Raw genomic sequence first — 23,174 nt, forward strand, 5'->3', positions numbered from 1 at the left:
CACGAACCTGTGTCCCCTGCATCGGCAGGCGGACTCTCAACCACCGCGCCACCAGGGAAGCCCTTCCCTCCCTTTTTATTCAGTTACCTCCTACTCATCTTCAAGAGCTTATCTCTAGAGACATTTTTCAAGGGATGCCATGGTAGGTCATTTGATTTCCTCCTATTATAGGCTCTTGGAGCACCACCTGCCTTTTTGGTAGCTTCTGTCATAATTGCAATTTTACATTTGTTTGTGGGATTATTTAATTAATTTGTTTCCCCCAATAAACTAAGTTCATTAAATGCAGGAAGGGTGTTTAAACAGCCATCATATCCATGCTTGTGGAAAGAATAAAATAAGGAGAGAAGTAAAGAAAGAAAGAAAGTTTGGGGAAATGAAAAAACTGATGGATGGAGTGAGATTTGTTACCACATTGTTTAGTATTAGGAGTCAGGATCTTGTTAAGTTAGGAACTACAAGATTTATGAGGTTTCTTGACATGTCCCTTGTTGTGTTTTACTTCCTTACCTTTGTGTGTAAATTCCCCTCTGCTGGAATACCCTTTTTTTTACTGGGACAAACCCTATTCCACCTTTAAGATCAGCCCAGCCTTCTCTGATATCTCCCAGGCAGGGTTAAATGCTCTCAGCTGTGCTCCCCTTAGAACATATTAAGGCTCTAGAGACAGATGGGTCTTGTTTCCAGTCATGGTCCTGCCCCTGCTTGATATTTGACCCTAAGCAAGTCATTGAATCTGCTTCTTCACCAGTAAAATGGAGCTAAAAATTCCTTCTTCATTGGATGAATATGAGGAATGAGATAATGGACTGAAAGCACCTCAATAAATATAGGTGCTCAATAAATAGTGACTACTTAAAACAAATTGAACCCAAATTTATTGTGTTTAATTTTCTAATCATATTGTAAGTTCTTTGAGGCCAGGGATTATGTCATATTTACCTTTGCTCCCTTAGTACTTAGCACAGTGCCCTGTGCATAGTGGATTCCCAGTGAATGTTTAATGGCTAATCACCAGATTAGGAAATAAAGGCAGATAATTGCTGCTAAGAGACAAACAGGGGGAACAGAATGTTGAATCACTACAAGAACACATCTAATAGAGGCCAGAGGTTGAAATATACTTTTGAACTTTTGAGCTTGAGTCAGAAATTAGCAACTCTTAAATACACAATTGTTATTAACAAGATTAATTGATGCCTGTACATTGTGGTGTTAAGTTTGAAATAAAGGGTCATCTCCTATACCTTTTTTCCCTGCCTATTCAAATATTCCAAGGCCCAGATTAAATGTCCTTGTCTAATTTCACAAAAGCCCCATATATGCAAGGCACAGGGTGACTTCATGCAATTAGGGATGTATCCAGGTTTTGAGCAAAACTTATATATATTTAGAAGCTCACTTTAAGGGAAAGAATACAAAATTATAAATGCAAAATTAGACACAAAAGTGAATTCTTATTTAGAATAGCAAAAGAAATCACAAATAAATCACAAATTTTAAAAGCTGACAGCAAATATCACAGTCTGGGAAAATAATATTTTTTATTAATTAGCTGCCAGGAACTCCTTTGTAATAATTTTTCCCCTACATTTTTTTGGAAGCATGCTGTTTGATTGCCTATGGCAATAATTTTGTAACATCATTTCTTTTTTATTACTTTTTATTTTATATTAGAGTATAGTTGATTAACAATGTTGTGTTAGTTTCAGGTGAATGGCAAAGTGATTCAGTTATACGTATACATGTATTTATTCTTTTTCAAGTTCTTTTCCCATTTAGGTTATTATAGAGTATTGAGCAGAGTTCCCTGTGCTATACAGTAGGTCCTTTCTTACAGAGACAATAGAAAGATAACTCTATCTTCTAGAATGGTTGAGAAAAAATGTTAAATTGACAGTTTACAGAAAGGCTTCTTTGGTTTCACAAGCCATTTTGGCAATGATATACAAATTTTTAGAATTGTTGTCAAATTTGGGAAACCTCTATCAAGTTTTTATCACATAAGATATTACAACTCTAAATCACTCTAAGTTTTCTCATGCAGGGACTAATGCTAAACACCCTTTGAAATGGCCACACTAACTAGTGAGTTGACAGTGCCCTTGTTGTGGTAGTAAAATTACAATTTTATGTTTTCTTTACTGGTGTTAGTGTTCATATCAAAGTAGCAGGACACTTAAATTCCTTCCCAGTGTGTTCACATGATTCATTCCTTTTCGTTAATTTGATCAACACAAGAGTCTATTCATTACTTCTATTTGAAATGTATTTCTTCGTCTCAATTAATTACAGTTTTTGGTATTATCTGAAACAGAGTTTTGGGGGTTATAATTCACTTCTCATTGTCAGAATAATTTCTAGTGAGTTCTTATAGAAATATATGAAAAATATTTTCATGGTATGGTGCATTTATAATTGCCTATGCTACATAATTAAATATATTCTTGAAAAGGCATTGAATAAAAACCAAATCCTCTGCTTTTCATTTTACACCTCTGGTGATTGGGAGAATATTCCATAGATTAGCTTCTGGCTCTGCATATTTCAAGACTTGCTTTTCTTCTACTACCTACTCTGGTGCTGGATACTGTAGGACACATTAAATTGTGATAGGACCCCTGGCCTTGAAACTCAGTGCATGCTGTCAGGTAAAATCAACACAGAAGGTGGTAGGAATATTTTTAGAAGCTATTCCTACACCAGACAGGAACTGGAATTAAACATACATAGAAGTGACTGTGAACTATATAGGTATATTCCACTAAGGCCAAATTAAATGTACCCTCCTAACTCAATTTCCTGGGCTGGATTCCCAAAAATCCTTGTGACCGTCCCAGTGCTACCTAACATGAGGAGAAGTGTGAAGGGTGGAACCTAAGAGGAAAGATCAATACTAACCCATCCAGCTAAAATGTATTACTTTTTCAAATTTTACAAAAATAATATGACACTGTGAACACATTGTAGGGTCCCTTCAGGGCCTTGGAAAGGACTGGTGCAAGGCAAGGGCCTTGAAGTTTTAGCTTCACTAGGTTCCTTGAAAATTCATCTTTGAAGGGCAACCAATTTTATATAATACTCTGTAGTTGGACTTGTGATGTGCTCTGGAATTAGATAGGCTCATGGTGTTAAGTATACAATACCACTTTATGTAATGTCTTATGTGTCTTTGCATCGAATGGACATGTTTGGTGCCTGATTTGCTAAGTGAGTGATACACAGAGGAGAAGACTAGAGTTTTCTCTACAGAAAGGAAGAGAGGGGAAAAAAAAGGTAGAGCCAACAGAAAAAGGTTAAGGAAAGACTCATGAGGTATGAAGCCATCAGGCCAGTTACATGTGCTTCTGTTGTCAGACTCCAAGCAGTGTGGATATTGCTACCCACCAGACATCCCCTCAGCAACAGAAGCTTACTGGGGGTTGCAGTAGGAGTTTCTAGCTCACTGACAAGCTCCCCTATCAAGCCTCTGTTTCTCTTCTCCTCTGCCTGAGGGCTTTCTCCAGTGCCAGGAAGCTCACCCACCTGCAGGTAGTTATAAGTGGGTGTGGCATTAGTGGCCCAGGAGCCGACCCTCACCACAGGGATGGGAGTTGCAGATAAACAGCCCAGTCTAGGCGGCTTCTGGTGGGATGCTTTTGAGGTGAGTTCCACACTATTTCTCAGAGGATCCCCAAAGATACTAAGTGCTAGTTTGCCCACAGAAGTGACCCACTCATTAACTCACTCATTGATTGGCATCTCTCCCTTCCCTGACTCACTTTCCCTAGTTTCTCACCTGTGCTTCCTAAGTTAACCTGTCAAACTACCAACACTAAGTTCTGTTACAGGGTCTTCTTTTGAGGCAACAGAAACCAGGACACCTGGTTTAAGTCATGTGCAAGTAATTTACCACTTAAAGAAACAATCTAAATATTAAGATACAAAAAGATAGAATACAGTTTTAAAGGAAATAAATAAACAGTTTGGAGCTATGCAACAAAATTATTTATTCGTGTTATATGCATCTGTTTAAAAAGAGTGCTGAGATTTGGATGAAACTAATTTATCTTTCTATGGGAAGATAAAAAAGAACTGAATTATTGCATTCAGGTCTTTAAAATTCTCTTGCGTTTATATTCCAACTCTGGCTTATTAAAGGGGTCTGTGCTCCGTTAACATACACATGCGCTTACAATATAAACAGCTTAACTAGACATCTGTGTTGACTACATATAAATGGCAGTTAACTTTTTGCCTTGTTTCTGTTCAACGATCTTGATATTTCAGTCTGCTGGCCAGATGAAACAAGATTGGTTTTTTGGTACCAGATGTGTCACAGTTTGTGCTTGCATTTTGCAGGTGCTCCCCCCAGCTGGGAAGATGGAAACTTGCCATCTTTCTGAGATGATGATTCAGGATAGAAATATAAATGTGTTAAAAATAATTCGACATATTAATGGAAGGCTTTGTCCCTTGTGGGCTTCTTATGCGTAACATATGAGCAGACCAGCAGCTGTTCTATATTTTAAAAGAAGAGTTAGAAAGTTAGAAGCATATATGGCTATTCAAAACATAAGCAACTGCTTGCATTGTGGAAACAAGGTTCAACAATAAACTTGTATTTGTGAAGCTTCCTCCCAAATAATAATCCCATTGGGTTGTGTTCAGGTGGTCGTAGGGTATTGAACAATCTTTCTATTTCCATCATTTAGATTCACTAAAACACCTTCCTTGTAGAGGCAGAGTGGTAGAGATGACTACAATTTTTTAGATAAAAATGGGGATTGGTTTGTAGGTGATTTCCACCCTCCAATATTTATATATTTTTAATCACAATAAAAAACCCTAATTTGTGGGGGGAGGTCATTTTAACTTAAACATTTTGAAAGAACCAAAAGCCCCATTGAGGGCTGAGTTGTTAATAAAATGTGGTATCTCTTATCTTATTTCAAGCCTCTAAAGCAAGAATCCTTTAGGAGATGAGGTAATGATGTTCATTGTTTGTTCCTTCAGTAATCACCTAATGCATATTAACCAATGTCAAGATTGGCAGTAATCTTTCATTAACCCCTTACCTTTCACTGATCTTATGGAAGGAAGGACTCTTTAAGCCTTTTGGTCTAACTTTTGAACAAGGATAATGCTAGCCCCATTGCATCTTTACTGTTGCTCTCAAAGCTCCCCCATAGAGAGATCTCTGTTTGTATCTTTAGGAATAGGCTTTTTTTTCTTTTAGAAATTGCTATCCTCTCAAGTATCGTAAGGTCTACATGATCGGTCCTTGAATTTCAGTTTCTAGAGTTCAGGAGTATTTTGTGTAACACAATTATTTCCACCTCTCTGGAGTTTTTAAAGAGAACAAATGAGCTAAAGTTTAACAGAGTAAATCAGAATCAAGTTGATATCTGTGCTTTTTCAATCCGACTGCAGTTAACAGCAGTGGTGACAACTAGTCATGACAACGAGCAAAGCTGGTCCACAATTTGGGGTGGGCACTGCAGGAAGAAGCCTTGGAAGGAAGGGGATTGCTTGTTGTTGCTGAAATTTGGAGCATGGCCAATGAAAAGAGCCCTAATCTAAGTCATAAGACCTTCATTCAAGGCACAGGGATCTTGCTCAACAAACTGTGACCTTGAGCAAGTCTTAATAACATGGTTTGACCAGGTGGCATCTAAGTTTAGAATCCTATTATTATTAAAAGGAAGCATATGTAATGGTTGATTTTAAGTTTAGAGGGGATGGAGATTGCAAGCTGTCAAAAAAAAAAGCTATTTATGAGGGAAATTTGGCAGCTGAAGTGAAGGTATTCTCCTTTCTGAGAAGTCTTAAAAACCAAGAGGTCTTTCCTAACTGCTGTCAGAAAACAACACTGTCCAGTCAGAGAGCATGAAGTTTGAGAATCCAGGTATGGGCACTGGAATGGTGAAGTGATGGAAATGACTAGTTCAGTCCTCATTATTGAGGCTTACTGAGTAGGAACATGTGAATTTCCTGGAAGCATGTTTGGAAGTGGAGGAACCCATGGCTGGACTTTTTTTTGCTAGTGAAACAATGTAAAATGACTTTCAGTTTAACATGAGAAATAATACTTCAGTTAGAATCAGTGGAAAGGAGTAAAACATGCACGATTTAACAGTGAATAGTAAAAATATTTATTTTGAATTGTAATTCAAAAAATTTATAGCTAAATTGGGTTATTTCTCATGTCCTTGTCCCCAATAGCGAACCCTCATTTTGAAGACCTGTTTTGGGGTAGGAACTATAGTTTTCTTTTTCACCAATGCCCAGTGCTTCCCAACAGCCACTACATACAAAAATACTCAAATGCTTTAAAAAGTTTGGCAAATAGAGTCACCTTTTCTCTTAGTACAGCTCTGGCATAGGGAATAGGTACAGTTTTTAAAGCTGGAAAAACACCTTGTTTCAATATCCCAGTTTTACGGATAAAGAAACCAAGGTCCCAAAAAAGCTAAGTCTCACAGCTAGTTAAGGTTAGAAGTGAGACTAGAACCCTGGTTCTTCTATGCTTCATCAGGCTGTTAGATGTTGGAAGAAATTACCATAGAAGTTGCTCAATGAAGTTTGCTGCTGAATAATTATGATTCTGATGATGAATTATTTTCATAATTCTCATCTATGGGAGCTGGTTTACATCAGTGATTCTCATGGAGGAGGGGAGGAGGGAGTCATGTGTAGTTTGAAAACAAAGCACAGCTTTGTCTTACTGCTTTGGTTTGTTTTCAGTGATGATATTTACTTTATTTTGAATTTCAAATTACATTTAAAGAGCGCATGAGATTTTTATGTTTACTGAGGACAGTTGTACCTGTAAAGGAACTCATGTGTTAGCTTTTCAAAGTTCTTTCGAGGACTTTGCTTCTGTGAATGAAAAATGATTTTTCACTTGCTGTTCATTTTAGTTAAAAATGAAATTAAAAATGGGTGATTTAGGCTGTAAAATTAGTAGATGAATAGTCTAGGAATCTATATGTCTAGGATAGACATGTAACAGTCTAATAGTCTAATAATAGTCTAATAATGTCTAATAGTCTAGGATTATATTCCTAATCTATGAATAGTCTAGGAATTAGTAGATGAATAGTCAGATAAAACGAAATTGCAGGTGGAAACAACCTATCAACTATAGTCTATCCACTGATGAATGGATAAACAAATGTGGTATATTTATACAATGGAATATTATTCAGTCATAAAAAGGAATGAAGTCTGGTACATGCTACAACATGGCTGAATTTTGAAGACATTATATTAAGTGAAAGAAGCCAAAAACAAAAGGCCACTTACTGTATTATTCTAGTTGTATGAAGCGTCTAGAACAGGCAAATTCATAAAGACAGAAAGTAGATTAGTGGTAACACCAGAACTTGTGGGAGGGGGGAATGAGGAGTGACTGCTAATGGGTATGGGATTTATTTTTGAGTGACGAAAATGTTATGGAACTAGATATTAGTGATATTTGCATAACATTGCAATCTGATTTGTACACTTTAAAATGGTCAATTTTTTTTTCTTTTTTTTTTCTGGTACGCGGGCCTCTCACTGTTGTGGCCTCTCCCGTTGCGGAGCACAGGCTCCGGACGCGCAGGCTCAGCGGCCATGGCTCACGGGCCCAGCCTCTCCGCGGCATGTGGGATCCTCCCGGACCGGGGCATGAACCCGTGTCCCCTACATCGGCAGGCGGACTCCCAACCACCGCGCCACCAAGGCAGCCCTAAAATGGTCAATTTTATGTGTATTTTACAATTAAAAAAAGAAAAGGGATTGCATCAGTGACACTAGTTTATCAACCCTTTTCATGTCTTTATGATTTGTGAATAGGACTAAGCTTTGGGATGAAAGGGAAACCATCTTTTTTGCAGTTAATGACTTCTGTAGGTCCAAAAATATATATAAAATATATTATTATTTTATCATAGATTATATTTAAGTTATATAAATTATAATATATAAATTATTTATAGAATATATTATTATAGAAGTATATATAATCTATATGTAATCTATGTTTCTTAATATATAGATTATATATACTTCTATAATTATATATATGTTTAGAGGTGGGGGTGGAGGGTTAGGACTTATGCATAAATATTTCATAGAGATTCCTGTTTCTCCTACAATCCTCTGTGGAGGTACAGATAAGACTCTGCCTTCTTGCTTAAGAGTAAAAAATCTGTTGTAAGGTCTTAGGCATTTTTTTTTTTACTCTTATCTTTCCCAGCTCTGACTTGAAAACTGTGTCTATATGTAGGAAAATCAGTATATTGATTAAGAATGGAAAAGTTTAGATCAAACCTGAATTTACATGGACTATAAGTAATCATGTGGACAGGGTGACAACATACGCAACAGTCCTGCTGTGTTGTGGCTGGTTGTTTACTCTGCTTCCTTGTCTGACTCCTGGTTACACCTGTTCTCTCATCACTGTTCCAATGCCCCTGTATCCTTTAAAAGCCCATCCCGTGCCCTATTCACATAAGAAATTTATGTTTTGTTCCTTGGTCTCTTGGTGAACTTTCTTTTTGACAATTACTGCACATTTTGTCAACTCTTTGAGGAACATTTGTTTCTGTGGCAAGGTTATCTGGTTATTCATATGTGCTTTGAAATTGGATGTAAGAGAAAAATTGACTGCATATATTTTTGTGGAATGATTTTAACAGTCTTTTGTTTCCTCAACTTTAGATTGTTTCTTTTTAAAGAAGCAAATAGTTGTTTTTGCTCTGGCAGCTACAGATAATATTTTTCCTGGACACAAAAATTATATTGGCTGTTATTAGCTACACAGAAAAAAACCTCTAAAAGAATACTTATTTTTATTTAAAAATATAATACATCAAAGTGAAGCAGTTACATTTTAAACAAACAAGAAGGTATAAAATGTTTTCATAGAGTTAGGAGGGAGGGTAATTTGACTTAGTTCATTGTCAATCTGGATGCCAAGAATAAGAACCATCACCATTTCTTTACTCTGTGAGCAACAAATATAAAGATGAGAAATTTTAGTTATACGTTAGTGAAGTTTTAGGGTTTTAATTTTATTCAGAAATCAAAACTTTTTCAGAAAAATAACTTTTCTTCATTTTGCTACACATTTTGTGGAAGTCCTGAATTCAGGAATGTTATTACATTTATTGAGTGTTACGGACTGAATGTTTGTGTTCTCCCAAAATTCATATGTTGAAGTCCTAACTCCCAATGTGATAGTATTAGAACCTGAGGCCTTGGGGAAGTACTTAGGTCATGAGGGTGGAGCCCTCATGAATGGGATTAGTTCTCTTGCTCTCTTTCTGCATGTGAGGATATGAGTCTGCAACCTAGAAGAGAGTTCTCATCAGAACCTGACCATGCTGGCAACCTGATCTTGGATTTCCACCCTCCAGACTGTAAGAAATAAATTTCTGTTGTTTATAAGCCGCCCAGTCTATAATATTTTGTTATAGCAACTCAAACTGACTAGTACACCGAGTTTTCTTCTTCAGGTCAACTCCAAAGTGGTTTAGAAAGAATTTGTTTCTCACCTCCTCCCCATAGATTTCTCAATATAATGATTTTCTAGGGGATATCTTATTCATTTGGGGAATTTTGATTATTGTGCTTTTTTACATTCATAACAAAAATTTCTGACAAAATTTAAAATATCTTATAGAAACCACTATACTATGTGATAATGATTTACTGCTATGTAATAAACAACTACATTTAGACTGATCATGAAAATAAAAACCAACACAAGTATGATAGATCCTCATTTTCTAAAGAAATATATCTTTATTGACTTTTTCCATTTTCTTACAAGCAGTTAAAAAACTCATTCTTGAACTTGCATGCTGTTCAATGTTATGATGGCTGCCTCCTTATGAGACTATCAGTGGAGCTATAGTAAGTTTCCTCAAGCACCACAGAAGACAATCATTGCTTGGTCCCACTTTTACAGAAAAGAATCCAAGTTTCACCGGAAAGAGTATGCTTAGCTCTCTTGAAGAAGACCAGTTTAGTGGATTAATGTCTAATTTACATACAGTAATAAAGACAAACTTTGAATCTTTACAGATTAAATGCCCACTTTATACCATGGTGTAATTGTTTGAATTATTGGTGAGTGTACAGTATATAGATGTAGATGTACTAGATATGTCTATAAATAAAATAGTGCTTTAAGATAACAATATTCTTTGGCTGATTTAAATGCCTATAGTGGACTCTTTTAAAAGACTAAAATGAAAATGGTCCCACTATTATTGTCAGTCTTAACACTGAGCTGGTGCGGAAGGTTCCCATACTGTTGACTGTCAGCATCTCCAGGTCCACTATATATTCTCTTGGTCCTGATAGCGACTTCACCAGCACAAGCATTGCACTTACAGGACTTGTTTGCTAAAATAAAAGAAAAAAGAGGGAGTGAGAGAATAATTTTTCTTGTATTGCAGTTTCTATTATTTGTGAATACACTTCCTATAAGAATTAGGGGAAGAATTTTTTAAAATTTATTTATTTATTTTTGGCTGCGTTGGGTCTTCATTGCTGCGTGTGGGCTTTCTCTAGCTGTGGCGAGTGGGGGCTACTCTTTCGTTGCCGTGCGCAGGCTTCTCATTGCAGTGGCTTCTCTTGTTGTGGAGCATGGGCTCTAGGTGTGTGGGCTTCAGTAGTTGTGGCACGCGGGCTCAGTAGTTGTGGCTCACGGCCTCTAGAGCGCAGGCTCAGTAGTTGTGGTGCACAGGCTTAGCTGCTCCGCAGCATGCGGGATCTTCCGGGACCGGGGCTCCAACCCATGTCCCCTGCATTGGCAGGCGGATTCTTAACCACTGTGCCACCAGGGAAGCCCAAGTGAAGAATTTTGAGGTAGGATTAAAGTCATTACTTAGTCCCTTCTTGGTTCTAATCCTTCTGGATCTTATCCCTTATCCACACATAGTCATTAGTTCCAGATACAGGGACCTGCTTTCTTTTGATAGTTCTTTGTTTTCTACTCATCCCTCTCTGTTAATGTTTCTCTTCACTTTTATTGAGTAGTTCTAGCCTTTATAGAGACTGGAGTTCATGTGAGAATCTGATAATTTTTTTGAACTGATAAACAAATTTGTCATCTTTCAGTTCTCAACATTGTGGATATGTCTACATTCTAGTAGGTGAAGAGGCATGTAAGTAGTTAATTTCAATAGAATATGGCAAATGCTAAGATATACAGGGATATGCAGGGTATATATGAAGATACACAGAGGTGTGTATTCACAGAGAAAAACAGAGGGACCCTGAAGCATTGAGGGAAGGCCTTTGAATGCCTGAGGACAGTCACCCAGAATAAGTGGGAGTTTTGTAAAGAAGGATGTTCTGGAGAACTGGATGCAGTTTCACTTTGATGAACAATACGATGGGTGCTGGAGAGCGCAGGGAGATGAGTTTGGACAGGCAGGCAGGTAGATGTGTGAATCTGAATGCCAAGAGGAGAGCAGGGATAGAAACAGTGGATTAGGATTTAGCAGTCACGTCAACAGGTGGACATTAAACCAAGGAAGAGAACATATATGTGATAAGACTGGGTCTGTGAGAGGCTAACATTTAAGGAATGGGCAGAAGAGAAGCTATTGAAGGAAGCTGAGAAGAAATAGATAATTAAGTGGTAAACAGATGAATGGCAAGCAGTGTTCAATACAGCAGGGGAGGATGAGGGTGACTGGAACTGAAAAATGCCTCTGAATATAGCAGTACAGATGCTGTTGGTGGCTTTTTTCCAGAGCAATTTCAGTAGGGTAGTGGGAATAGAAGACAGAAGTGTAACTAGGAAATAAGAAAATAGAGACTGTGATTACAGACTGTGCTTTAAGAACCTTGGCTAGGAAGGGAGAAGAGAGAGAGGAGGCAACATCTAGAGGGAAAACAAGTTAAATATGTAGGAGGTATATTAGAGTTTGATAGAACAAGGTTCCAGAGGAAATGGAGTGAAGAATACAGGTGGTGGGTTGGCCTTGATTGATAGAAGTGAAACCTTGTCTTTGGAAAATTTAAAGGAGAAGGTTAGAAGGGGAACACATGGACTTAAGTTTGCAAGGGATGGGATGGGAAGTTCAAGTAATTTATGCCTGTTGGTTTCAGTGGTTTCAGAAGAGTAGGAGATGAGGTCACCTACTGAAAATGAAGGGTATAAGAACTTAAAGAATATGGGGACATTTGCGATCAGTGGCTGAAGAGAAGAAATAAAAGAAAGTAATAGGATTGTTGAGGACACATCTGAAGTTGGAGATTTATAGTATTACCAATCTGTGCTGACAAGCTGGGTGTGAAAATAGATGTGGATTACGTAATTGATCTAGAGTTGTTGGACAGGGAATTGAGGTGTTGGTGACAGAGTAGTTCAAGGGTCCACCAAGAAGTTGATGGCATGGAAGAAAATGGTGGGTGAGGGGTCAGAGGATTAGTATCACTGTGAGGGTGAAGAGCAGATAGAGTGGGAGTGAGGGCATGAAAAAGAGGAAAGAGAATCAGTCACTGAGGGGGTCACCTGAGACTAAGATGATGATGTGGAACTGTTCTGCATGATAACAAAGTCCAGCATGTGGCCATGGGGTGGTGGCAGAGTGACATGAAGCTGAAGGTCATGGGGGATGAGATGGCCAGAGAACTGTAGGCTGAGGTAATGGATGACTATAATAGTGCCCAGATCTGAGTGATCTCACCGACTTCCTACATACTCTGCCTGAGTGATCTCATCCATAGCCATGGCTTCAATTATCACATATCTGCCAGTGACTTAAAAGTCTATATTATGAATTCCAAGCCCACGTATCCAATTCTCTACTCATCTTTACTTGGATGTCTCATGGTGACCAGGACTCAGTATGTCCAAACTGAACTCCTCACCTTCCTCTCTCCACTGGCTCCTTCTTCCTTATCTCAGTAAATGGTACCACCATTTACTGTGCTCAAGACAGAAACTTGGAGGTTATCCTTGACGCTTCCTTCTCCTCCACCTCCCCATAGCAAATGGGTTACCAAGCCATGTCCTTCCTCCTATATCTTCATAAATCTGTCCACTTCTTTTGGATTCACTGGCTACCACACTAGTCCCCCATCTTTTGAGCTACTGATTGGTCTCTCCATTTCCATTCTTGCTCCACTCCAATCCAGGCTCTACAGTGCAGCCAGGTATCATTTTTAACATGAGACTCTGATAGCAACTCCTCTACTTGAAACCCTTAGTATGGTCTGTCAGGCATTGTGTGATCTAGGCCCTGCTCATCTCTCCAGGTCCCTCTCAAGCCACTCTGCCTGTAGCACCTGGAGTTCCAGATCAACTTGTCTGCTTTTTATTCCTTCCATTTGCTAGTCTTTTTTTGCTAGTCTTCAGCTTAAATCTACTTCTTCCAGGAATCTCCCAGACCACTGCTGCCTTGGTTAGGGGTTAACTTGTGGTGTACTCATGAACAATCTGCAGTGCTCAGTTGTAACTCTCAGCATACTTGTGAACACTTGTTTGATGTCTCAACTATAAGCCCCACTGTGGCAGGAATTGGCTTGGTTTTATTCACTGCTATGTCTCTAGAACCTAGCATGGTGCTTGCCTCTTATAGGTAACAGTGATACCTTGAAGATGTTGATTGAATTAATGTATTCATTTAAAAATATTTTTTGAGCACCTGCAATGTGCCAGGTACCATTCATTCTATGTGCTGTGCATACAAGAGTGAACAGACAGGTAATGTCTCTGTTTATTACACTCACATTCTAGTAGGTAGTAGGTGACACAGACAAATAAATACTATGCAAGGTGGTGATAAGGGCTGTGAAGAAAAATAAGTCTCAGTAAGGAAGGATAGATATTGGTCAATGTGGGTGGAGGATGGTATTCTACCTTTAATTTCATGTATTACTTCTTTCTAATATGTTCCCTTTTCTAGGGAAGAAGATTTTCTCAGTATTGTCCCAAAAGGAATATAAATAAAATCCTATATCCCACAGATCCTTTCAAGGATAAGGTCCAGCCTCATGTTTCTCAAGAAACATTCTTTGACTATTGCAGCCCACGTTAATTCTTTGATGTCTTGGAGCATGGAGTTAAACACAAATTTGTCCTCTGCTTTTTTCATAGATGTTAACTATGCCACAAAGTAATATTTAAAGCTCTTTGAAGTAAGGAACTGTGTATTACATGCACCTAGCATGAAGCTGAGTATATAATAGATGCTTAATTAAGGCCTGCTGATGGAGTCTTATGATTAAATGCCCTCTGCGCAAGTGGAATTTCAGTGGAAAAATTTTGTAGGATTTGATACAACTATTTTTTGAATTATGTGATAATAAATAGTCTTGAAATATCTTCCTATTTTAAATGCTTTTTTGGTTTCAAATAGTAGTATTTAATTCTGGGATTATCAAAATTGGCAATGTTTTATATCATTCATAAAAAAGGATTTTACTTGAGAAAAACACTGTATTTATATCTGAAAATATCAAGTCAATAAGTTCACTGATATGAATCATAAAACTTTAAAGTTGCCATGTTTATTGCAAAAAAAAAAACCATACAGGTACTTTGCTTAACTCTTTGTTGATTCTGCTAAGAAATTTTATTTTCTTAAATTATGGCTAAGAATTCAAAATGGAAAATTATTTTTAAAGATGATTTTGAGATGAACCTATTTTACTGCCATGGGTTACAAATAATGTTATTTCTTTGGGTTAAAATTATTAAATTGTTATTATCTGAACTGTGTGAAATTCATTTAGAGTAAACTTCTTACAGATATCTAGTATATCTCAAATTTAAACATCAAATGTTAAAGAAGTTTATTTTTAGTTATTAGAAAAAAGAATAGTAATAGATTGTATTTTGGGTTGGGTTTTTCTCTTCAGAAGTTGGTCATGAGAGATTAATCATTTCTAATTTACTGGCAAAGAAACAGAGTCACATAATTCTGGAGCTGGAAAGGAACTTAATATATCAAAGAACAGGATAAACGAGTAAACATTAAAAATCTGTAAACTTTACCACGAGGATGAATTTCCCAATTTACTTTTCATATTCTCAAAATGAAATATTGACCTTAAAATCTGATTAAAAATGAAGAGTGCCCAAAGGAGTTTTGAGAAAATTGGAACTGGATGAATAACATCCTTAGCGTGAAAGACTTACCGTAACCCTGCAAACTGCTTGGTGGGGTGCCATCATTTTCACATGAAGTGGTGAGCCGTATTTGAAATATGTCGGAATTTTAACCTAAAATGAACTTGCTAAGATTTTGCAGGGGGGACTGGAAGGCTGAGGCACTGGAGTCAGGGAGATTTGCTGGGAAGCCCTTGGAGGGATTAGAGAGGTGCTAAGACCCAGTTTAAAGGAAGAGAAGCAGAGACACAAGGAAACAAAGATAACCCAGGGGACACTGTGGAGAGAGAAATGGCAGAATTCAGAGAAAGATTTCATATAGGCAATGAAAGAAAGGGAAAACATAAACGAGACCTCACCTCACATTGCCTGCCTGGAAATTTGCAAGAATGGTACAACTATCTGTTGTACACATGGTGCGGGGGGGTGGGGAGTTGGGGTCACTTCTCAGATACTTCTGGGTGTTAGTTTTGGTGCAGATGTAAATAATCTTGTGAATGTAACAATAAGGAATTCAGCGTTTTTGAAAAGCTCTCCAGGAATTATTTTTTCTATGTACAATTAAATAGCTATCACTGATTTGTGGTATCTATTTGAGGTGTGTGTGTGTGTGTGTGTGTGTGTGTGTGTGTGTGTGTGTGTAGGCTTGTGTTTTGGTGGTCACACACAACTCTGTTAGAGTGTGCAACTTTCATCTGAGTGACTTTAGAGAAGCTACTTCATCTCCCTGAGTCTTACTTTTCTTTTCTGTAAAATATGGAGATAAATATTAATCTGACCAAGCATTACCAAGAGGATTAAATGAGATAATGCACACTGGAAGGGCTTACACAATGCCTGCACATAAAAAACTCTTTAAATGTTAGCTTTCTTTCTATGTGAATTACTACCAAACAACAACAACAAACTTGGAACTTTCTCAACAGCTAAGGCTGCCCTCAGGATACTTACTCTTAGGTAGAACTCTCTATTTTCATTTCCAGATTTAATCCGAAAAGTATTGATAGTGTTGGGATAAATGGTTGTGGCCTGTATCTGGAAGATGTCAGATGGCACAGACCTATCAGATCGGATGCTCATGTATTTGTGGACTATGGATTGGGGAAGTTCTCGGCACAGCGCATTTGAGACTGGGCAAACACATCGGCTGCAGAGACAAACAAAAGTATTCACCAGTTAGGCTTGGTAAAACCAAAAGATTCTCAGTTTCAAAAGTTCTGATTTTTCTTACTTCTCTGATGTTAGAACGTAAGGATCTTGACAAGGATTTCGTGGGTAACAACGGAAGCCGCCATGATAATTCCAACACATTTCATCTTCCCGACATTCATTTGTGGTCTCACACTCATTTATATCTGTAGAGATGTAGAGTCAAAGAGTTTACTGATATAAGTAAATTGCGTAAGTGGCAGATTACAGTTTGCCACTGGAAGGAGGTGTATAAGAATCTGGACTGTGTTTAATTTGCTTTTAGACACAAGACTTGGTGGGACCTGGGTTCATTGCATTAATTCATGACAGATGTAGTGGAGCCATTCTCTACAGATTAATATGTGTCATTTCATGGTATTTTATCAAGCACCTATTGTTCATCTGTTGAATTCAAAGCCAAATGCTTTCCATTGACTTTGCTTAAATAAAAATGAAAGATACTATTTCTTGCCCTCTGGGGAATTAAGGAAAGCTGAAAAAAGGAGGAGGCCTCTCACCTTGGCCTTGAAAAGGGTGGTGGTTAGATGGGATTTTCAGATTGCAGTGGGGAGGGCCTTCCAGGCTGAGAAAGCAGCAAACAAAAACTATGGAGATGGAAGTTTATTGCCAGGCTCAGAAGCTTGGGAGAGAGGGAAAGGCTGGTATGTGGTTGCAGTAAGCTGTAGCATGCTGCTGGATAGTTAATGTTCTGGGAGTGGATTACACTGTCCATAGGAAGCTGTTCACAGTAAAAGAAGGGAAGCTATGAAGTATCCTACCATGTAGAGCATGGCTATTTAAAGAACATGGGGAAGAAGGGGAATTAAGGAAGGGACTGTCAGTGTCAGCGGTGAGAGGCAACCCAGGAAAAAGCAGTGCAAGGAGGTCAGAGCTAGAGAGGGTCCCTGGAAGGAGGGTTGTGGGAAGGCCAGGATGGACAAAGACTGAATTTAGATTTGGGAATTAGGAATTCCCAGATGACATCTGAGAGAAGAGTTTACAATGCTAGAGAACCATTACATTTACGACAATGAAAATTATATTAATATCCATATCCCTATGTATGTTTGTCTCCCTTTACATTGGAATAGTGATTAGATTTTATCCAATATAAGCCTTTTCTGAGTCATTCCTTCCCCACAATCAGATATTTTCATTCATTAATTTACAGGTAGTCATGGCCTAGTTGCTGGGATATGATCTCTTTCTTCTCTCTGAATTCTAATATCTCATGTTCCTTTTCTGGGGCCTTTATTGCTTTTTGTTTTGCATTATTGAAATCTGCATGTTTGTCTTAATCCTTCTATTAGCTTGTAAGCTCCTGGAGGGCAAAGGCTACTGTGCACATCTTTCTATCCCTTTATCACCTAGCATGAGTGCACTGGGGGCACCTGGATTTTAAGAAATATTAAATTGAACCAAGTTGCTCTTCACACAAACCATATGGAGATGGTGAGAAATATATTATCTCTATTTGGCATGAAGGGGAAACAAATAAGGGTTAAGTGGCTGACCCAAGTTCATATAGTTAGTGACAGGCATCTCTCCACTGCAAGGTATTGCATCCTCTAAATGAGAATAATTCCATTCCTTGTCTTTGGAGAAAAAAATTTCTTTTAGCTTCCAAACTGGCAAAAGCTATCTGGAACCCAAGAGGAGACTGGAAAAGCTATGCAGTTTCCAAGAGTCAGTTACAAAAAGTATCTTCTTTTGGACTGGCTATGGCTAAAGAAAGAACTTAGATTCCTCAGAAGAAATCACAACTGACTTGTCCTTTCAATATTTTTCACTTTTTTGAAAAATAAAGATGCTGTTTAGCTACAGGGAAAGTGAAGACTGGTTTGTTATATGGAGTTCAACAGCAGCAAAAGGAAACTTTATGTGATAATTTTATTTATTGCTTCCAGTAATTTAGAGCCTAGCTTAATCAACTCCTTAATCATTTTGGAAGGTTTTTCAGAAATGATTAATAGTATTAAAATATTTGATGAATGTGTGTCTGTGTATCTGTGTATTCTCTCTCTGTTTCTCTCCTTCCCCACTGTCCCTCTCCCCTCCCCACAACCTGCCACCACACACACACAGAGTTTTAATTTTTCCAAGACTGTGGAAATGAGAACAGTTATTTCATCCCCAAAATAAACCTTTTTGGGGAAGGTAAGAATCCAGACTCTTTTGGTTTTACTTTAATCTGTGGACAGAGTTGGGAAGGAATGGTTTCAGTGGGGGAAACCAATTGTTTTGCACCCTAAAAGAATGGTAAGTCTCTTTCACAAAAAATGTTTTGGTTTAACCAAACATTCTTCAAGATATAACTCTAATGAATCTCCTATTTGCAATTCCATTGCATTTTCACCTTTCATTATAACAGATATAAATAGAGTAGGCTGGTAAGATTCCACTGAATGTTAACTTGTTTCTGTCTTTTGCTGGGTGTCAAATCCATTTATGATCAGAAACACATAGACATTTGTTTCAGGACTCCAGGGAAATTGGTTAAGGAATCCCACTGGCTAACATTTTCCTGCATGTAATATTCATGTTAAAAGTCTCAATTAGGGTTCAGAAAGTAAAACCATTGGAATGCAATGTTTCTCCACAATTAACATTACAGAGTCTCTAGTAACGTGGAAAGGGGTAGAAAGATGTTTATTGTGCAATGAACTACATTCTGATTATGCTCATATTTAGTGGTTGGATTCTAGTTGAATGATCACATGCACACTATAAAATCTCAGATCATGGATGTTCCTGTGAATTAATATTTCCCTGTAAAATCATGATCTAGACTGAGAATCCTGAGTCTCTCCTTTCCTTGATCTTTTCCTTTCTTAATATTTTACTGCCCTTCTTCTAAAGAAGATTTGCTACTAGTCATTTATATTGCTGGGTAAATTCATAAAAACATCTTGAACTTTACAGTCTTTATAGTTTATAAATAATTTTTCTGTATGTTATTCCATTTCATTCCCTCAACTCCCTTTTCCAAATGAGAAAGTTGAGGCTCAGAGAAGTTTGATAATTTGTTCAAATTGTATAGATAGAATGCCATACAGCTAGGTCTCAAACAGATTTTGTGTCTTCAAGTTCAGTCTTTTTTTTTTTTTTTTCACTCTCTCACTGCTTTATGTAAACCTGTGTTTGTACCAATTTTTCCTGGATTATCTAGTTTTAGTTTTACCTGAATAGTCTTTTGCCTGTTAAAGAAATTTTAAACTACATGCAGGAGGTAGGGAGGAGAGGGTGCACATTTTCAAATCTTTCAAAGAGACTCTGAAATCATACCATGTAAAGAGCCACTTCTTCCACCTATATGTAGCTGTGAAAATCACCTGAACATTTATTTTAAAACTGGACCCGAAGACATTAGCTATTTTTGGATTAATAGTTTTTTTTCCTGAAGTATTCAAGTACTTTTTAATACACATGAAGCTGATTTTCTCAACACTTAAATTACTATCCAATTTATAATCCTGGTGTTTTAGAGAATTCAGATCAGTTTGAGGTGCACCTAACCACACATTAAGCTTATGCTCTACACTGAAACTCATGGTGAAATATTTTAATAATTGAATCTTTTCTGGTGGATGATTAGAGGATATATATCATAGGGATTATGTAGGCTATATAGAAGGCATACCAATATTTTATTAAAATTATTTATTTTAAGAAAGAAAAATGATTGCTTTAAATTTCAAAGAGAGTTAACACTGAATATCCTCTTTATGAGATGGGCATGTCTCATGATCAACAGGGGAAATAAAAGAGCTCAAATTGTAAAAAATGAAAGTCTGTGATAGAGAATCCTACAACTTCCTCCCTGCTTTTCCTGGTTAAAACTTAACAGATATGAAAACAATAAACTTACCCTGACATGTTCTACTTCTCACCACTTGGTATCCCTGGGGGCACATACAAGAGAATTTCCCAGGCTCATTGACACATTGATATTGACACAGGTAGCTCGAGGTTCTGCATTCATCAATGTCTGTTGAACCAGACAAGAGCAATAAGACAGAGTTGAAAACTTACATGTCACTATTTTGGTAATTTTTTTTTAACACTTCATACTCTGAAACAGAAATACAATACTTTATAAGAAGCTCAAGTGCAAATTCTAACAATATCAGCTCATTTCCCATAGAGCTTCACAGCACAGAGAGTTTTTCTTACCATCAGTTTTACTCACTTATTGCTGACAGTTTGGCGAATCCTGGAACTAACCATACTAGCTGAGCAGACTGAATGAATTGGCTTGTGGTTGATGATCTTCATGTTGTGCTTGGCAGACCCACCCAGTGATGCAGATTCATATTTGCCTTCTCAGAAATTGGGTGGCTCTGCTCCCAAGTTCATCTGAGTTTTGAACTCCAAGTTCCATCCCTGTGCTAGCTTCTAGAGGTGATGCCCTGGCAGAATGCTTTGCATTTCTCAATGGTGCTGTCCCAAGAAAAGGTGGGAGCATTTGTGAGGAAGTCGGGAGCATGAAGTATCAATGGCATCCCCTTCAGGATGTCTTATGCCTTTTGAATTACACAGTGGCACGCATGACTAGGGGCCAGGTCTCCTGGTTTCTCTTCTAATGTTCTTGACATGCAATCAGCCATTTTTGAACTTAAACATGCATGCCAGTCACCTGGAGTTCTCATTAGATGCAGAATCTGACTCAGTAGTCTGGGCTGGGGCCTGAGATTCTACAATTCTCACAGGCTCCCAGGAGGTGCCACTGCTGCTAGCCGTTGCATCACACTTGAGAAACAAGACCCTAGAGCACCCTTGCTAATTATCAGACCCAGCCTACATCTAATATTTCAATTATTTTGTTTCTTCTCCTTTCTTTTGAAAACATACTAAAAAGTCAATGTTATAATTGAACTAAATTAACTGGATTTTAGAACAGAATTTCCATGGATAAAAATTTGCTTTCATAAACAGGTACACACTTGGATTAAAGCAACAGCAATCACAGGAAGTGGACCATGATTACTAATTATTTGGACAATATTTTACCTTCACAGTTGAGCCTGTCACTGCTTAGCTCATATCCTTGATTGCACTGACAGATGAATGAACCAAGAATGTTGTAGCATTGCTGAGCACATTGATTGCTGGCATCACATTCATTTATGTCTGAAAGGCAAGGTTATACACATTTATATATCTATGTCTTTAAACATAGCCTTGCTCTTTTGTACCTATGTCATCCGATGATAAGTGAGTAATTCCCTAGCTGGATTCTTTGCTCTGCAGAAGCTCACTGGAGAACATCCATTCAGGTTTCATATTTGTTGGAACAACTTCAAACATCTGTCATATACTTCTTTTAAAAATACCAGAATATTTTTTTTTCTGGGAATGACAGTTAGTTTGGTGTTTGATGAATCTTTCCAAAAGAATTTAATGATTCTAATAAACATACATTCCAGTATCTATTTTCTTGTATTGTTGTTCAGATGCAAAATGCCAAGTCTATAAATAATTGATATAAGACACATACTAATACGGTCTCTCAGCATGCTGTAGTGAAGATTTATCTGTGCTATTTAGTACTTTTTAAATGGGTCCTGTTAAATTCCATTACAATTATAACATAAGCCTTTGAGACCCATACAGAGTTTTGCAATGCTCTAAGGCACTGAAAATATTGTGAAAAGGCATTTTTCCTGCACTAGATTCTTTCCATGTCATGCCAATCTTAAAATTGTGTGCCGTGACATTGCATTCTGAAAGGGCAGAAGAAGCATGTAAAAATCAGATGCACTTTCAGCTGAAAGTTTATGTATTTGAACTTGCAGTAACCCCTTTGGCACCTTCAGTGTTTATATCACACACTCTTGACAAATTGGTGTGTGTATATCAATTGATCTGTAGTTAAAATTTTTTTTCGATACACTCACAGAAGAGAACTAAAACCAAGGTTAACATTTTTTTCCATTCACATCTTGATGTGTTTTAAAAAACCAGATTGGTTACCGTCTTTTCAGCTTTATGCAGGGAAGTTGATGGAAACCAGTTTACTCAAGAACATAGAAAACTGGAAATACTGCAGTGTGGCTTGGGAAGACAGAAATCAGTCAGGATGACTGTTTCCAGAAGTCTTACCTACGCAGGTATAGTTGTTTGCTGCCAATTGAAACCCAGGACTGCACTGGCAATAAAATGATCCTGGCGTGTTCACGCATCTTTGGTGGCAATATGGAGGGATGGTACATTCGTCTATATCTAGGTTATCAAGTATAACACAAAAAGAACCAAATTATTGACTATCCAAATTACTGTTATTGAGCTGTTTAATCTCAAGTTCTCAGCAGAGCATTATCTGGAAAACCTATCTAGAGATATCCTTTTAAAAGTAATTATTTTTCTTTATAAAAAATTAGAGTATCTGTGCTTTAAATATACTTTGGTCTGCCCTCTGCAGTTAAATGAGATGTTAAGAACAAAGACTTCATAAACCTGGTTGGGTTGGTTGAGACTTAAAGAGGGAAAAGTAATTAAAACTATTTCACATATAAGTGAGAATGTCAGGCTGGGAATCTAAAAGCTTATTTATAATGATAGAAGTAGAAAAGAATTATGGAAGAATTGAGTGATGTAGCGTAAAACTAATAAAAGGAGGTACGTGCTGTTGCTCAGCTGGTGACCTTGGCAAAGTCACTTAAATGTTCAGTATCTAGGTTTTTTCTTCTGTAAAATGTGGATAGTAATGCTGCGTGTGTATCTTATGAAGTTTCTGTGAGAATCACGTGAAAGAACGCTATGGAAGGAATGGGACACTAAACAAGTTACTTCTTGAGAGTGCCCTTCTGACACACTGATAATGTGTTCCAGCCTGTGTCCTTCTCGTATAAATATTTCCAACTATAAAATGCTCAATTGA

General features: G+C 37.5%; 1 protein-coding gene and 1 long non-coding RNA gene across 12 annotated transcripts in view; one reads left to right on the forward strand and one right to left on the reverse strand.

Annotated features, from left to right (window-relative positions):
• LOC113633532 (uncharacterized) overlaps positions 1-23,174 on the forward strand; it is a 193,435-nt gene that overhangs the window by 148,753 nt on the left and 21,508 nt on the right. The window lies entirely within an intron of this gene.
• EFEMP1 (EGF-like fibulin extracellular matrix protein 1) overlaps positions 9,745-23,174 on the reverse strand; it is a 68,258-nt gene continuing 54,828 nt past the window's right edge. For all 11 annotated transcript variants that reach the window (XM_027131716.1, XM_027131715.1, XM_027131719.1 and 8 more), the window contains 6 exons: positions 22,397-22,516; positions 21,305-21,424; positions 20,163-20,282; positions 16,335-16,458; positions 16,055-16,250; positions 9,745-10,380 (listed from right to left, as the gene is read on the reverse strand). In XM_027131716.1, the coding sequence (XP_026987517.1) occupies positions 10,219-10,380; positions 16,055-16,250; positions 16,335-16,458; positions 20,163-20,282; positions 21,305-21,424; positions 22,397-22,516 (842 nt within the window). In that variant the 3' untranslated portion in view covers positions 9,745-10,218. The remainder of the gene's footprint in view (positions 10,381-16,054; positions 16,251-16,334; positions 16,459-20,162; positions 20,283-21,304; positions 21,425-22,396; positions 22,517-23,174) is intronic.

This window comes from Aethalodelphis obliquidens, unplaced genomic scaffold (genome assembly GCF_003676395.1).
Source record: "Aethalodelphis obliquidens isolate GAN/ISIS:26980383/991018 unplaced genomic scaffold, ASM367639v1 scaffold40, whole genome shotgun sequence".
In the NCBI taxonomy this organism is placed as follows: domain Eukaryota; kingdom Metazoa; phylum Chordata; class Mammalia; order Artiodactyla; family Delphinidae; genus Aethalodelphis; species Aethalodelphis obliquidens.